Source organism: Zootoca vivipara, chromosome 3 (genome assembly GCF_965207765.1).
Source record: "Zootoca vivipara chromosome 3, rZooViv2.hap1.1, whole genome shotgun sequence".
Lineage (NCBI taxonomy): Eukaryota > Metazoa > Chordata > Lepidosauria > Squamata > Lacertidae > Zootoca > Zootoca vivipara.
This window is the reverse complement of record NC_142586.1, coordinates 97,107,736-97,126,047: the sequence shown is the minus strand read 5'-3', so window position 1 is coordinate 97,126,047 and position 18,312 is coordinate 97,107,736. Positions and strand designations below refer to the sequence as shown.

The window sequence follows — 18,312 nt, the reverse complement described above, 5'->3', positions numbered from 1 at the left end:
AGCAGCAGCAGGACAAGATGGTTAGGCTGGTCTCTGCCGTTTTCTGCTTTCACCCCACCCCACTCTGTGGAGTTCAAGACCTGTATCTTGGAGACTGAACATGCATTTAGAACTCCACAGGGATGAGGAGAATAGAGGTGCTAGAGAAACCAGATAAGGTTTTGAAGAGGGCAGCACAGATGTTCAGCTGAGTATGGGAAAGAAGTCCAACAAGATGGATGGAATTGGGTATATTTAGCCTGGAGGAAGGAATACTGACCAGGGACATGATAGTGCTCTTCAAATAAATAAAAGGCTGCCACGTAGAAGAAGACAAAGACTTGATTTCCGTTGCCTCAGAAGGCAGGACTATATCTAACATGCTTGATATCACAGGAAGGAAGACTTAGTTGAATATTACGAAAAACCTATCAACAGCAAGAGCAGTTCAACAACAGAAACCATTACCTAGAAGGGTGGCAAGCTCTCCTTACCTACAGGTCTTCAAATGGAAGGAGGACAGCTACCTGAGGGGGCTACACTCTTTTTCTGGATTCCCTATGTCAAGCTGATGGCTGGGCTAGATCATATAATCATAGAGTTGGAAGAGACCACAAGGGCCATCCAGTCCAACCCCCTGCCAAGCAACCCCCTGCCAAGGCCTAGAGAGCTCCACCCTGTTATTGCACGAGGTGGAGAAATGATTATGAGTGGGAATATGGCTCACAAGGACAAGGCTAAGTGACTCTGTATCCCCTGCCCAAAATCACTCTCTCGAGGCTTTACATTGGAAGTAGTTAAATGCATGTCTCTGTGTAGTCACTCAATATATGAGATATGGGACCTATTAGGGAGAACAGTCCTTTTTCTTCTCCACCACAAAATAAAAAAAATTCCTTCAGTAGCACCTTAAAGACCAACTAAGTTTTTATTTTGGTATGAGCTTTCGTGTGCATGCACACTTCAGTGTATCTGAAGAAGTGTGCATGCACACGAAAGCTCATACCAAAATAAAAACTTAGTTGGTCTTTAAGGTGCTACTGAAGGAATTTTTTTATTTTGTTTCGACTCAGACCAACACGGCTACCTACCTGTAACTATTCTCCACCACAGTTATCTAAGGATCATCAGTCTGATAAATTCAGATGATCTTGGCTACCAAGGAAGGAAGCTTGCCCAGAGAGGAAGGAAAGATGCTTACCCCAAAAATCCCTTGCTTCCTTGTCAAAGAATTGCCATTCCAAGTCCAGAAAAAAATATGGGATTTGCCGGATGTTATTATTGTGTCTTTGTCAGTTGGATGGAATGCTACTGCAAGAACAACTTCATTTGTAGTCTGTTGAAACAACAAAAGGCAGTTACCACGGTTAACATTCCTGCTTACGCAAATAAGTGGATACAATTCACCGTTATGGAAACAAATACCACATAATGGGCATGCAAATGAGTATATTTATTAATAGCAGTTCATTCTTGCTACCTGGGGTTCTCCAAGAAACTGTCCCCTGCATATGGCTGCTTTGAATGTATTCCACCTTTGCTCCTGGACTCTGCCCCACATTTTTAAGTAGGGCTTCCCACTTTGAAAAGAAGCTTTTTCACCAAAGAGGGAAGGGAAAAATGGAAAACCTTCCATCGTGAACTTCCTTCAGTTAATTTATCATAGGATCCAAGCCCTTGTTATCTGGAATACATTCATTTACCACTGCTAATAATAAGGGGCTGAAAGCAGAAGAGAACTAGAGTTCAATCCCACCTACACACTAACCTCTTTTCAGTTTGCAGATGTGAGGAATGGGGCGGGGGATTGAAAAAATGACGTTAGGTTCTCGACACATGCAATGAAAGATCCTTCATAAAGATAACTTCTGTGTCAGAAACCACGTACGGCTTTGTAAAAGCGCCAAATAAATAAAAAGAACCATCATATATGCTGAACTTTTGCAAATATTTTGCCCTATGACACTGTAAAATAGTCTTTCTGTGATTATCTGACTTACATGGGCTTCTAAGTTTTCCATTCGCATTTCTCCATATCAAACATTGAAGAAGCTGCCGTCTCAAATAACAAACATTTACTACAGTTCACAGCATGTGTAGATGTGTAATGATTCTGTACATATAGGTACAGGATATCGGATATATGAATTCTACTAATTACCTTAATCTCGGCTACTTTTGATCTCTTCTGCCAATCCCAGACAGTCAGCATGTGTTCGTTAGAATCATCAATCACACACAAATGTATACCTGAGTCCTTAAGAGAAGAAATTAGCAAAGCATGTCATCATTAGATGTAGGCTAAGCTACAAGTCAGATAGTACTCAAAAGGCCTAACGTCAAACTATGGTTTATCAAGACAGTGGGGAAGACCTTGCAATTGCTCCTTCCTAGACCTTGGCTACAGCTTGTGGTTAGTGAGGAAAGAGCTTAACCACAAATCCCAGTTCAGATGACACGATGAGCCAAATATTGCCTTATGGTGCAGCAGTAAAAAGGGCTGAGGAGGAACAAAATGGCTGCAACGTCACTCCAAGAGTCACACATTTGCCGGTCTTGGTAAGCCACAGTTTGGCCTACCAAGTCATAAGAACCAGGCCAATGTGATGTATGCTGTTAAAGCAGATAAAACAAATCCATTTCCCTATTACTTTGATGATTATTTGAGGTTATTAATACCTAGCGTTCAATATTTACAATGACATTTTACTAACTTTCAAGTGCAGATTCACACACAAACCAGGTGCAACAACAGCATGGCTTGGGTTACATGCTCAGTCTGTAAATGACTCTGAACGTGGAAGGAAATCGCCCACAAGTGGCATTCCATAAGGCCAGCTTAAACTTTCTGCTAGACTCTCAAGTTGCTACGTGTGCAGTCTTAGCACACCAGAGCAGTGGTATACATTAAATGTGCCCAAGATGTAACATATGCACACGTACCATTGGTACTAAGTTAGATAAAAAAACTATTATTAAAGTCAGGTAGGTCGCCTTTGACCTGGGAAACCTCATACTTGTTTTCTTATTCTACAAAACCTCACTATTTTGACAAATGTAGGATGCACTGCTATCACCACCCCACCAGAGACGTAGAAATACAAATGTTTATGCTACAAACACTGATATAGCCAATGCTGAAGAACTGAGACTAGACAGTTGCTATTTAAAGAAATGGATAGGGCTAAGCTATTTTCGAAAAGGGCAGAAGTGCAAAGCAAGGGTTTCATTATTTCCTGTTCTAGGTCAAGTCCAACATCAGAGGGAAAAACAAATCCTTTGTATCAGAGCTTGCCAAAATTTAGCCTTCCTGAACTTCCTTACAAGAAACAAATCTTTCAGCAGGTGTCGAAACAAATACACAATGCTGCCTTCATTTCTATTTCCTGGCGTTGCTTGCAGACTTTGTGGGGTTCTTTTGTGTGTTGCTGTTCGGTCATCTGTCCTGTGTTGCACCATGGAGAGTTATCAATCCTCTAGTGAGCCGCATTTTAGTAGAATGTACACACCCATCCCCCACAGTTCTCAACACTCTTAAGTTGCATGTTAGGCGACTTATTCTGGTTTTTCATTATTTTTCACAATTAGGGGAGATACAATGTCACAGCATAGACTTACTGTCAGAACACTTAATTGATGGAGGAGATTTCCATAGGATCTGGCTGCTTGAGAACTAAAGCAGGGTTGGGGAAACCCATGGTCCTCTCGATGCTGTCGCATGCCAACTCCAACCAGCCCTAACCAGGCACTGCCAATGGTCACTGGCAGGACCTGGAATACAGTAACACCTGGAAGGCCCATGGGCTTCCCATCCCTGAGCTGAAGCACCACAACTCCCATGCCACTGTACTTTCTGCATGTCATATGTTGATCCAGCGCACCATGCTGCTGTGGGAGGATTGGTTCGAACTGCTAGGCTGACAATAGCCTTAGGACAAAGCTTTTTTTGTTCAAAGCTACAATGCCCTGGTGCAGTTAACTAGCAAACAAGCAAACAACAAGAAGAATGCATAGAAGCTGCCTCTGAGGATGGCTGCGATTGGACAGGACCGAGTTGGAAACCACGCAATAGCTTCATGCACTCTGCACACGATATGAAGCATATTCTTCCATAGTGGAAATAGAACTGATTAGCAGTATGGATGAGGCAGACTCTCCTACTTCCTTTATCTGCCCACTGAATGCAGTTTTACAAACCCAATCTCTGAGCAATCACGGCTCTAGCTTGACTGTATGTCATAGACTCCAAGATGTGACAGTCCGCAAGTCTGTACTTCATCTAAGACCTCCCTTTCCCAGGATGATTGAAAATCATCCCTCAATATCAAGGGGGCCAAACCCACAGGTTTAAAGCATAGCTTAAGCCATAGCCATAGCTTCACTTTCAGGGCCACGTACCGAAAAGCTTGGCAGCCAGCCTCTAATCGCATGACCGCACCCGCTACAGAAGGGGGGATCCTGAGGATGGCTCTAAGAAATTGCGATTGGATGGATTCCAGTCTAAAAAATCCCTGTGTGAACCCAAAGCAATGCCCACCAAAAGTAGTGTATACAAATCAAGTTTTGTTGCTTAACTAGCAAAATACGGTACATACAAATCCACAGGTGTTTCACACAACCTTGCATATAGTAGCTGGTTCTTTAAAAAGGCGATGTTGTGTACTATATATGCCTGTATCTTACATGACTCTGGTTTGATTCAGAGGGAAGGGGTGATGTTGTAAAATCCAGTAACGTTTTTTTGTTTTGTTTGTTAAAAAATTCATTTCCCTTCTTACCGCTTTTGAAAAATCCAGGCATCCTACTCCACGCTCGAAAGTCCCAAGGCCGATGACTTGCAGAGTCCCCACACTCACCGAATCCCATACTCTAACATGGGGAGGCAAAGACTGAAAATGAAAACAATTTCATAGAAATGGTTACTGCAAGGAGCTGGAAACAGAGGCATGCAAAACTAGCCTTACATTGAGCAGTTTAATCTTTTGGTTGAGGTGAACACCAGTTACTGAGAAATGAAGACCTTGCAACAATATGGGTAATTGAGCATGCTGCTTTTCAGATCAACCTTCAGAAACAGGATTTACAGTACTGTATAATCTTATACGTTTGCTTTAAGGCAAGTTCCAATGTTGCTTGCTCCCAGGCAAGTAGGTATAGGATTTCAGCCTTAAGCACTTACTTGCAAAGACCTTGTCACGAGAGGGGGAAAGTGCATTGAAACACCAGTCTGAATAGCAACTAACCAGGTATTTGGTAAAACAATATTTGCAATGGGTGGGATCTAGAGTTGAACAAGCTGAAATCTGTTCACATCACAGGGTTCACTCCCCCTCCCAAAAAAGCCTCCCCTGAGGGATTCGTGATAACAGACGCAAAAAAGCTAATAAATCATGAAACTAGCAAAAATGACTGATGCAACAGGCTCTGCAATGAAGATTAGGTCAACTATCAGCTGGTGTAACTTCATTTCTTTGGAGTGAATTAGTCAAAATGCGACCTCGGTCAAAGTGTCTCCTCCTCCCAACAGCCAAGTCGTCCATCTATATATACTTTGCAGAGATGACAGTGCTTTAAGTGCACAGGACTGTTTATGAGTGGCTTTACTGTGTGCTCCTGCCGTGCTTTTTGCCAAAGCCCTTGGGTCTTTTGACTAAGGCACAAGGTCACGTTTCCTTTTCCTTGAAGCCGTGAGAGCACAGTTCCAGTAAGAGTTGCTCCCCTCCCTCCACTTTGGGAAGGGGAGAGAAGAGGGATAGGAAGCCTGGCTAAAATAAATGTTTCAAGAGCCCCGCAGGCCTTCTGCGGGAAATACGTCAATGCACAACGCAAGATTATGCATGAATTATGCACCAGAGGTGAGCAGAAGTGAAAAGCAGACACTCCACAAGGCCTTCCTGATTCCCATAAACACAAACCAGCTATTGAGGCAGGATTTCTTTAAAAGCTTACTCTTCCATCTTTATCCACTCCAGCTAGCTGTCCAGTTGCAATCCTGATTTTGTCTGGGTGCACAGCAAGGCTAGAAGACACAATGCCAACAAGGAAGTCACTTGTTGTGGGCCAACATTCATGGTAACAACTTGCTTTTACAAATGCCCTTTCACGGAACCCCTGTTCTGAGAAAAGGAAGAAGAGTGTGTCACTGAACAGCTTTTAGCACAACAGCAGCACATTGCTGTCTGTGTGCAGCTTGGAGTGTTAAATGGAGTGTTAAATCTGTTATATGGTGATGAAGGAGAAGATTTCATAGAATCGTAGAATTGGCAGGGACTACAAGGGTCATCTAGTCCAGGCATAGGCAAACTTGGCCCTCCAGATGTTTTGGGACTACAATTCCCATCATCCCTGACCACAGGTCCTGTTAGCTAGGGATGATAGGAGTTGTAGTCCCATAAACATCCGGAGGGACAAGTTTGCCTATGCCTGATCTAGTCCAACAGCCTGTAATGCATTCCTAGGCCTCTCCAGCCTTCAGAACTCTCTCCATGCCACAACCCTCACTGAGTCTGCCTTGCACCTGGACTGCTTTTGCCTGGCTGAAATGGGTCCTTGAACCCTTGTTTGTCTGGACAGAGAGGAGCATGTGTGAATGTGTCCAGAAACAATCCTGCTCTACAATGGGAGAAAAAATGGCATTTGTTGCTCCACCCGCTTCTCCCTCTGGCCGAGCCTGCCATTGGTTTGTGGTCCTTCGAAGGTTTCCCAGGAGGAAATGTGGTCTTAAGGCTGAAAAATGTATCCCATGCCTGCTATGGACCAAGCACCAGAGAAGGAGACTTCTATTTCTTCCTCACTGAAAAAAACCCTGTTGCTCTAATCCAGATTCAAATGACCTTGCTTGCTAGTATTTTCAGCGTATCATTCGTATGCAAAACCTGGTACAGAATATGAATAGTCACATTTGTAAGACACACCACAGAAGCTTTAAAAAGCATGTATACCTCCCACTTCATAACACTTACCATTTAATGCAGTCTGTATGTCCCAAGTAGTGGCGCTGAGTCCTCTCTTCATAGTTAAACAGTACTACCACGGATGCTATGAAATATACTATTTCTCCAGTAGGAAGGAGGTAAACATTGGCTCGACAGTCCCTTCCACGATAGCCGTATCTTTTTTTTTTTAAGTCAAGGTTTTTAAAATCCATGAATATTAAAAGGAATCAGTTCCAGAAATCTCACACCGTGAAGGTCTGTGGCAATGGGAATGAATGGATCGTTCTTTCATAAGCTGCCTCAGATGTGAAACACTGTACCTCCGCAAACATCTATTTTAACTTTTGGGAACTCAGATTCCCCATGCTTTTTGGTGCGTGTGTGTTCAATAAAAGCCACATAGGAAACAAACGTACTGCAAGTTGCATGAATATCAAACAAACACAGAAAGACTACCCAGAAGTATGAAGATTAAAACAGAGTCAAGTTTGTAAATCTGAAATCTGAAATTTTCATTAGGCAATAGCAGAAGCTGCTGCACAACCTTTAAGTACCTTAACCTGTTTTGCAGCCATGGAATTGCATCAGATAGCACAGGCCTTCCTATTGCTCCATTCCGGAGAGGAAGTGTATCAGTTCCATTTGGCCTTTTAAAAGAAGTGTGTGAAAATTCCAAAAGCTCCTCGCAAGGTGGAATTGCAATTGCAAAATATTCAGAACCCTTTTAAGGATTCCAGCGGGAGAAAAGTAATTTTTTTAAAATAGGGTGTGAGATAAAACAACTTCTGCACAATAGAAACACGAAGAAAATAAATAAAATATTTATCTGACACCTCTCTTTTTAGTTTCTGCTACCTATCTCTATTTATTATTATATTTCTGGTTTCAGTTGTGAACTGCCCTGAATGCCGTATAGATGACAGACAGGTAGGGTATTTTTTTATTTAAAAAATATAAACGAATAAAAGAGGCCCAGGTAAAGAGGAGAGAGGCAGAGAGATACGGCTGCAGGGCCTCTCCACCTGCTCTGCAGAAAAAGCAGCAACTTTTGGCTTCTCCTCTCCTTGAAATCTTTAAACTCCAGCTGCTCATTACAATAATTCTTTCTAGCTGCTGTTGTTTTACTTCTTCCCTCCAAATCTCTTTTACTTTTTTATCATGTTTTGTGAAGGGACTGTCTGGTTATTGAAATCTGTCAACTACTCTTGGGAGTCTTTTCTGACTAAAGAGTGGGAGAAAAATGCTTTAAATAAATACACATAAAACATAAGGAGATTGGAAGTTAAAATACTCCTACACACACACTCCCTTATTATTTCAGGCGATTAGCATAGTGGCAGCATCTTCTCTAACCATGGTTAGCACTAAGTCACTGGCCTCAATCACATATTATGCTAAACCAAACCATGATTTAGCAAGGATGCATGAGCATGTGGACTCCTAGAGGAGATCATGGCTACTTTGCCGAGCTAAGCCATGGTTTGGCTTAGTGTGTTGACCAAATCTGGGTTCATGGTTTAGCTCTCTCCAGACTAACTAAAAACTACAAAGGTATAGGAGCCTTAATACATCTCGTTGCACTGATCTATTTTATTTGGAAACATTCCTGGGGTGTTAGCACTAGATATCCTATGCTGGACTAAATCAAGCTTCCCCAATCTTGGCACCCCCTATTCTGCTGGACTCCAGTTTCCACCTCCCCAGAGAACATACATAACGCTCAGGGATGAAGGGGCACTGGAGGTCCAACAAGGCTGGAAAAGATTGGACTAAAGGGGGCGCTTGGATCTGATCCTGCAAGGAAACTCTTAAATGTTCTCAAACGAAACAGTAACCCAGTGCTTAACTGTGTGGAATGTGCAAAGCATTGGAGGGACTGTGGGAAAACGCCTGTGCCAAGCAAGACGGAAGAAGTCAACACAAACAGCACCAGGAAAGTATGAGTGGTTACCAGATGAAAACCAATAGCCTATTATTTAGTGATCCCAAAATTATTTTTTCCCTTAGAGGAAGGACTTTTCTTTTTCTTTACACTACTATTAAATTATGCAGGCTTCACGGTGATAAAAGAAAACAAGACAGAAAAAGGAGAGGTGGGGTGGGGAAAGAAAAAAGAAAAAGCCACTGGGGGGGGGGAGAAACCATTGGGGTTTTTTGTTTTTGTTTTTTAGGTTTGTGATAAGGATACACCCACTCCAGTTTTAATTTCTCAGAAGGCAGTTCTGTCTTGATTTCGTAATATTTGTCTACATCTGAAGGAAGAAACATTGTGATTGGTCGTCCCCGCATGAACATCTTGATGTACTCTCCCTCTGTCAAAACAAAACAAAAGCATGCCCTGTAAGTGAGTTTGCTTTGCAAGCAGAAACGCTAACAGGCCCTGTAAAGAACTACATTTTAAAAATTGTAAGCTATGGATTTGATACAGATCCTGGCGGGACATCCTCCGCACAACTTTCCTGGCTCAGACATAAGGAGGTGGAACAAAGACATCCTTCTTTCTCACCACCCACCAACCACCCATCTTATCAGCTTCAAAGCCTGAGGGATGTAATCTATGGGCTGCTGCCCTCTTACTGAAAGGTACTGAATCTTTGTAAACATTTGCTGCTTCTCCCCACTTCCCCATTCAGTTGGTATTCATTTCTACGTGGTTCTACATGGCCACTCCTAAAAATTTCTAAGGATAGCGAGATCAGCGGTCGCGCGGGAGCCTCTCTTCTTCCAGCCCAAGGCACAACTTAAGAAAAAGCAAAAGGTGCAAGTAGCAGGGAGCAAGGACCCATTTTTACAGGTTGAGGAAGAGGCACATTAAGCCATGCCTGGTGGGTGAGATGCCATCCCACTGCGTTTCAGGTGGGCATAACTATCCCATTACCTTTCTCCAACTTTGGGCTCTGGGCCATATGGAAAATTTACTTCCTTTGTGGTGGAGCACAAGACTGTCTCCACTTTGAGATTACTCACCCCCAACCACAGCATGTTGAATGGCAAAAATAGATTAGATACACTGAAAAAGTTAAGAGATAGGCAGCCTGTAGTGTGAATTACACCACAAACAGAGACCATTACATTTTAGAGCCTAAAAAGAATTTCATAGGAGAGAGTGAGGTAAGGCCTAGTCTATTAAGAAAACATGTTATTAAAATGAGAGGTAAGGTGTATGCGGTAAATAATACATACACCTCATCCCAATTAAACTCTTAAGAGCAAGCTTTATTCTTCTTCTGGTGTTTTATCTGTAAAACCTACCAAGGGGGAATTTTTACGCATCTCAACATTATCATCAGACTGATAAACGTTCACTTAAAGCTAACTACAGCAGTCACTGAATTAAAGGGATTATAGTTTCATTCTATTCACGGTTTATTAAATCTGCATAAATCAATATTTTTCAAGGGGTGGGATCACCTTTCTATTATCTAAGGCAGCCTTGCTGCAACTCTGGATCCCCAGAGGTTGTTGCATGACAGCCCCCATCACCCCCACCTAGCTTAGCCAACAGCCAGGGATAATGGGAACTGTAGTTCAACAACTTCTGAAGACCAAAGGTTTATGGAGGCTGATTCAAGTGTTTTACATTGATTATCTTTTGGCTGACCGGTCTCCTGAGATTACTTGCCAAGGAAGCTTGTTTTTGTGTGGCAGCAATAGCTTGTCAGTGCAGGATCTTGTCCTAATTTTAAAATTATTAACACGTTAAGTTGTTCCTCATCATTTTAATATAATTATTTTATATTTCCTGCTGGTTCGATATTTTACATTGCTTTTAAATTCTATATTTAATATTGTACTTAATGTATCATACTGTGTCTTATGTATTTTGTTTTCTTCTCTCTTTCTCAACTTCTTATTGACTGAAATAAATGAAATGCAATTATTGTCCTAAGTGAACTCAGAAGTGCCATGAGAGAAACAGGAGGTTAAAGTGTGGTGCTGTGGAAGTTCAGGTTATAAATAGCACTGACAAAAGACACCAAGCATCTCTCGTGTTTCCTCACCCCAAAGAAATAACAGGAAAACCAAAGTGGCATTGTTTTCTTCTGGTATGCTACGCAAACTTCAGAGAACTCACTGAGCGCATTTTCAGACCTTTTTAAATTAAAATGTCTGTATAAACAAATTTTTATCAACTTTACGTGGGGGTGGTAAAGCCTCTCACACACATCCTTGTTTCTCTTTTTTGAAATCCAACACTACAGAACGTTCTCTTAGGTATACAAGCCCACAGGGCAATTATAGCATTAATGCAAAACTTTTTTTTTTGAAACTGTACAGATAATGGCAGCGTATCAACAAAAGCATTTTTTCCAAACAGAAGGTTGTTGCCCAGGGACAAATTCCTGTAAATACAAGCTAGGAGAAGCAGCAGTTGAACTCCCTTTTAATTTATATTAGCTTAATTGCCGTGTTCCAGAACATCAAACTGAACTTTATTGGTCCCCTCCCAAACTGTTTTTTTTAAAGGATATAATAAGATGAAGTATTTCATGTGTACCTCAAACATACTTCCTATACCCTCTTGTCCCCTGCCCTTTTTCGTCCAAATAAGAAAACAAAAGGCCTCTTCTTGGAACAAACAGTACCAACATGAAAAACAAAACAAAACACCCAAATGATTTGTAAGAGGAAGGAGACACTGGTTTAATTTCGAACGTCATCATCGGGTTGGTGGGAGTCGCAACCTTTGCATTAAGCTCTGTAAAGGCAGCATATGGAATGTTTGTAATAAAAAAACATGCCCTGAATTGCTTCAAGGTGATAACTTTCGTAGCAGGGATGGGAAACCTATAGTCCTTCTCAGGCTTCCTCAACCTCGGCCCTCCAGATGTTTTGAGACTACAATTCCCATCATCCCTGAACCACTGGTCCTGCTAGCTAGGGATCATGGGAGTTGTAGGCCAAAAACATCTGGAGGGCTGAGGCTGAGGAAGCCTGGTCCTTCTGATGTTGGTGAGCTACAACAGTTGGCTGGGGCTTATTGAAGAGCCACAGGTTGCCCACTTATACATATTAAATGGATTGCATGCATCCATGTACACAGAACTCATCTTCACATGAAACCAAGGTTTTCTCTTGTTGCTGCCTGCAGAAAAGTTGTGTGAACCAAAAGCTCGCTACCATAGCATAATTAGAAATCAGGAATAATCTTTCGTAGTTTCTTATTGGTGTCATGTTCAAGCAGGGAGTGGGAAGGCTGATGTTTTCCATGGTGATTCAGCTGCAAATTCACCTATCATGCAATGATAGTTTGAAATGGACCATTCAGTGGTTTAGTTCTGCCGCTGCTGTTAACAGATGTGAGACGGTTGCCATAACGTACTTGGGCATCATGAGGTATGCATGCCAGCAACACATGTCACTGGTATCCAAACACTCCACACAGTTCAGCAGTACAAAATGGAAGCGCTTCTACATATTGCAGTGGGGGAAAGCCGTCACACAGAGGCAATTCCAAGCAGCCCCTATATGATTTAAGGCCATCTTGAGACCGACTCTCGTTTTCCAAAGGAAAGAGATCGTACTGTTAAAATTCTGATCCAATGGCGGTCTTTTCACTACAGAAAAACAACAGCACCAATCTGTGGTGTTGTAGTAGCACTTATATGATTCGGCAGCCTTTTCTGCAGGAGGTTTTCCTTCTATAATAATTGCAGAGTTGCCTCCAATGTTTCCTTGCTGCAACTCACAGTGGAAAAAAAATAAATGCAACAATGCAACCAAGTAAGAGATGAGATATGCATCTTTGCAATGCGGAGTAAGTTGGATGTGCATTTAGGAAGAGACTCAAAGATGCTCATCACCTCTATTCTATGGTCACTTTCAATGTGCTATTTTTTAAAAAATTAAAAGAAATCCAAAGGAAGTAATGTATGAACGGGCACATGGTGTATGAGCTTATAGCTGCAATAAAATTTGATCTGATCTGAACGGGCACATGGTCTTAATTTTTAGAGTTCTTTTAGAACCATTCTGCACTAGGAAGGTAAATTGCAACGTGCGCAATTATAAGAGGTGAGAAAAATCCCTTCCTTCAATTTATTCTATTAGTTTTAAGGAACAAAAATAAATGAATTCCCTACATTAAAAAAAGCTCTATGTACAAAAAAGTGCTTCAAGAAGAAACCCAGCTTTAGGGAGGAGGTGGGCCTCATAATTTCATACATTCAAATCAGGTACTTAAACATGTAATCCTGTATCTCATTTCCGCCATTATTGCTGAAGGCATCTGCATGTAGAGACCTGCTGCCCCTGGCAGCCAAGCATAAAGGCTGTATTTCACGTGCAGCCAAGTTAAAAGCAAAGTCCTTAAAATAGGTACTGGCACACAACTGCATCCTTGATCTAAAGCCAAACATGGCAGAAAATTTATTAAACCGTTAGAACAGATTCTAAAAGTCACGGCATGTTCTAGATGTTTAGTTTCAAAGAATTTGTACGCTTTTTTAAAAAAATGCACGTACACTTGGCTATAGCTGCTGCGAGAGTTGAAGTGGTTTAAAGGGAAGGGTGCCCCCATGGGCATGCAGTGGGCATGATGAATTCTTTTATTTAAACAGAACAAATATTTGAAATGATCTTCTGAATTTGAAGGCGACAATTACAAAAGGACAGCAGACGCCATGGAGGAAAGAATGCAATTGCCCCTTTGTAACTGCTGTTATTTCTGAAGACCAGAGACTCCTGAAAAACTAGAAGGAATTCAGAACTGCCGAGTGAGTGGCTTGGACTCAACACAGTGGGAGGGCAACAGGAAACATGAGCAACAATAGATTCCCATCTACATACGTGTTTATAGTGCCCACACTTGAACGTGTTATAGTTGGATGTGTGAGACTGTATGTAAACCATCCCCAAATGTAAGGTTGGCATAAGCTTTCATGACCAGAGTCTACTTCATCAGATATCCTCAGTTGGCAAGTATTTTTATATACAGGTGCAACGAGAGAAAGTAGACAGCAGGGCCAAACGGCAATAAAATAAAATAAAACCACCAGCTAAAGGTAAAGGGACCCCTGACCATTAGGTCCAGTCGTGACTGACTCTGGGGTTGTGGCACTCATCTCGCGGTATTGGCCGAGGTAGCAGGCGTACAGCTTCCAGGTCATGTGGCCAGCCTGACAAAGCCGCTTCTGGTGAACCTGAGCAGCACACAGAAACGCCGTTTACCTTCCCGCTGTAGCGGTACCTATTTATCTACTTGCACTTTGACGTGCTTTCGAACTGCTAGGTTGGCAGGAGCTGGGACCGAGCAACAGGAGCTCACCCCATCACAGGGATTCGAACCGCCGACCTTCTGATCGGCAAACCCTAGGCTCCGTGGTTTAACCCACAGCGCCACCCGCGGTCACCAGCTAGCCTATGATAATTCATGCAAACCTTAAATGTGTACACAACTGGCACAATGACCACTTGTAATATCAGTAATTTGTAATTTATTCTAGCACTACTAGTAGGAGAGGAAATCATTATTATTTATTTTTGTTATTTATTAAACATGTATAATGCCATTCATCCGAAGATCACAACATAAAACTACAAAATGAGGACACATAATACATGATGAAAGCAAACCAATAGCTCGCCTCCTACACAACACATATAAGAGGCCATGGATTGGCTGATTAAACGAAGCTCTGGTATAGACAAACATTTTTGACTGGCACCTAAAGATATGTAATGAAGGCCTAAACAAACAGAAATAATACTTGTTGGCAAGTTCTAATTCATCAGTTCTACTCTGGAATCTCATTTTGATTTTATTTTTGATTTTTTTATGAGAACAGAAACTTTCAGCTTACCAGGGGGAAGGGCCATAGCATAGAAACTTCTGGTCAGCAGGAGAAGGGGCATGCATTGCTTTTGGGGGAAAGGTCCCATGTTCGATCTCTGGTGTCATCCGGTAAAGAAAAACCTTCGAGACAACAGATTCCGAGCAAAGAATTTTATGCCCAACTTTGGGCAAACTGAGGTCAGTCTTATTTACGGTTTACTGAAACCAATTTCAAATCTGGACTTAGGAAGCTCCCTTGTTTCAAACAAGCAAAGGGAAGCTCATGAATGCAAGAATCATGTAGGTTCGTTCCCATTAAGATAACCATAGTCCATCACTTCACTGCAACACAGCATATATGAGAGACAGCGCTCCATTAGTTCACACATCTGACAAAGGGGACTCCAGTGCATGAATGCTTATGCCATTGTAAGTGTTACGCAATTGAGGTGCCAGAAAAAGACAGGTAGTTCGCCACCACACATGACGTTCAGAGCTCCAAAGCTGGGTTTCACAATGGAACGAGAATTTACAGCTTCGTCCAATATGATTTCTCAACTACACCAGCAAGATTCGGAAAATGCCTGAAGGGCATTATAAAGTCGTAAGGCTACCGGAGAAAGCTCCAACAGGGATAACATGTCAATTACCAAAAGTCATAGCTTTTCAGTTTCACAATTAATCATGCTTTTTTCCCTTCTCAACATCTTGCCGTTTGAAACGTATCAGCCGTTACGTAAGAAAATTAGATGAGGCACCTTGCGTTGAACTGCTACTCACATCTGCATCCAAACCAGCTAACCAACAACATTAATTAAGATATTAAGCACACAGTTACGTAATACAAGAATGAAAAAGCACCTGCTCAGACCTATTTTGTACTCCATTATCCCCACTTTGAATTTTGTTTGTTTGTTCAAATGAGTAAGGCAGTAAGATTGAACCCAAACATGGTCCTGAGTTCTAGGGATAGGGAAACCCACGAGCTCATTAAGGTCTATGCTCTCCTATATATCATATACTCTACATATCACAATAATTTACACACAGTGTGCCACAAGAGGAGTGCAGAAGCAAACAATTGCGGAATAGAACAGATAGCTGCTACAAGGCAAGCAAGTGATCTGAGTACAGGGAAAGGCATCCCCAGATTTCTTCAGCAGGGAATTGTGCAGACTACAGATTTGTGGAAAGCATAAAGAATAGGATTTGTGTGTGATTTTTTTTATAAAATGCAATGGCTATGCTCTATATGACATGCACATGAGCCAACATGCTCCAGGTTTCAAGCTTCATGCTTCAGTGACATTTGCAGATCAAAGCCAGTCATTCTCAATCAGGAATAATATTCTTAGCAGACAGTAACAATACATACACTGTTTCCCCCCTCTCTCTATCAACAAGCCAGCATCAGCCAGACAGCCAGACAGAATTTACTGACAGAAACAAACTTTAATCTTTTTTTTTAAAAAAATTGTTACTAAAGGAGGATATTTTCTGTTATTTGATTGCATAGTACACAATTTGTAACCCAGAATACCAAGGGCAAAAAGGATCTTTTAGTTGGCATTTCAGGATACTGTTAGAAGACAATTGCGGGGATAATGTTTAATGTACATGTATATCATGTCAATTCTTGGAAAGAGGAAATTAAGCATGTATCAATTAACATTTCAGATTTTGAGTATGTGGGTTGGAGGGAGGGATATGATGCTTCTTAATTACAATATTGCATTATTTAGGTTAAAAAAAATACAGGGATAGGTTTCTTTTAAAATTGAATAGGTTGAACCCATGTGCTCTGGAAAGACTAAAAAGCCAAATAAAAGATCAAAAAAAGCATTTAACTAGGGAAGCAACCAGCTTGCATAGTTTTAATCCTTACCTTGGCTGTTCTTTTCTCGAGTTGACATTTTTGCTGGTTATGGGACAGAAATAAAACAACTTACAGGTGTCTCCTGCTCTGGGTGAAGTCTACCATTCAAACCCAATCTAGTATTTTAAAAATGAACATGGGAAACAGATATAGCACATCATATATGCATCACAGATTTCCCTGGGTTTTTTTATGAATGCCATACAACATTCACAAGAGGCAGAATCCTCTTTGCTGAGACCGAGCCGATTTCAAGAGTGCTTGGAGTTTCTCGCTCTGATCCAGAGCCTCGTGTGAATGATTTGCGCTCTTCAGAGTGTTTGGACACATGAGAAGCGTTGCTGGCTTTTAAGCATGAAGGTAGCAGATACAAACCCAGAAAGGAATTGTGAATGTGGAGCAGCTTAAACTGGAAACCACTTATAAGCAGGTGGAGCTTCATGCATGCAAAGTTTCTCTGAGACACAGATACTCTTTTCATCTTTATAGGTCTGAAGCCAATAGGGAAATGCCGCTAGATGCAGTACACTTTGAAGCAAGGACTAACCATCATATTAAAACATGACTCAACTTGTAGGTTTATTACAGTTATCTGAACTGGTTATAGAAATAGATTTATCAGTCTTAGCAGAAGCAACAAGCTGACCTTGAGTAAAGGTAACCTCAAAAACAAATGTTTCCAATTACCTTGGCTGACGATGACATCTTTGTGTCTAGGGAAAGAAATGCAGGTTCAATTAATATATATTTATTTATATATATATAAACATTAACTAGAAAATGACAGATGTTATTAAATGTTAGTTTGAGAGCCTAGTCAGGGGTGCCCAAACTTTTTTCAAAGAGGGCCAGATTTGATGAAGTGGACATGCATGAGTTGTAGACCTTTTTTAGGATTGAAGTTGTTGAGCTTTTGGGGGGAATTTTACCCCAAACTTCTTGAGTTTTTTTTGAAGATTGAAGTTGTTGAGCTTTTTTTGGATTTCCCCCCGGGAAATAAACTGCCATGGGGGCCGGAGTGTTGACGACTACAATTCCTATCAGCCAATCACCCATTCCCACCACCCTTCTGAGTAATACCCCCTCCCCACCCTCTGACTATACATAAGGGTCTGGTAACTTCTGTTTCAGTGTATCTGAAGAAGTGTGCATGCACATGAAAGCTCATACCAATGACAAACTTAATTGGTCTCTAAGGTGCTGCTGGAAGGATTTATTTATTTATTTTTTGTTTCGACTATGTTGGGAAAGAAAGCTTTGTAACAGACACCTAACTATAGTGAATAAAATTGCATAGTCACCATCTATCTGAAAGGTGGATAAAACACATGTTTAAAAATGGAATTTTACAATTACATAACACGTCTAAAAGCTATAATTAAATAAATTTCTCTACTTAAAGTAACCTGGTGTATTGTGGAATTGGGGTAAACAGTTAAACAATACAAATCCAACAAAGAGCTGATTATTCAAGCCAGGTATTTAAGGGGGGGGGAGTATTCGGTTCCAACTATTTATTTATTTATTATTTTGTAGAAGGCTGCAATGCATGTAGAGCTTCACCCAACAGATAGAGCTGCATTGTTCGAGCTTTGTTCATACATGGCACTGAACACTGGCACAAGCTGTCTCTACACATGGACAAGTTTTTGAGTGAAACAGTATGCAGCTCAAACCACTGGGCACAAGCTCCAACACTCATGTACAGATTGTGCACTCACTGAATGCTACATGTGAATAACTGTATG

At 41.3% G+C, this 18,312-nt stretch overlaps 1 protein-coding gene across 7 annotated transcripts in view; it reads right to left on the bottom strand.

The window, feature by feature from the left end:
- EML4 (EMAP like 4) overlaps positions 1 to 18,312 on the bottom strand; it is a 162,493-nt gene that overhangs the window by 26,822 nt on the left and 117,359 nt on the right. For 4 of the 7 annotated variants that reach the window (XM_035111226.3, XM_088666742.1, XM_035111223.3 and 1 more), the window contains 8 exons: positions 17,252 to 17,277; positions 16,574 to 16,606; positions 9,103 to 9,226; positions 6,942 to 7,091; positions 5,929 to 5,998; positions 4,758 to 4,868; positions 2,141 to 2,236; positions 1,181 to 1,315 (listed from right to left, as the gene is read on the bottom strand). In XM_035111226.3, the coding sequence (XP_034967117.3) occupies positions 1,181 to 1,315; positions 2,141 to 2,236; positions 4,758 to 4,868; positions 5,929 to 5,998; positions 6,942 to 7,091; positions 9,103 to 9,226; positions 16,574 to 16,606; positions 17,252 to 17,277 (745 nt within the window). The remainder of the gene's footprint in view (positions 1 to 1,180; positions 1,316 to 2,140; positions 2,237 to 4,757; positions 4,869 to 5,928; positions 5,999 to 6,941; positions 7,092 to 9,102; positions 9,227 to 16,573; positions 16,607 to 17,251; positions 17,278 to 18,312) is intronic. The other 3 variants (XM_088666741.1, XM_035111225.3, XM_035111228.3) reach the window with 1 other exon arrangement.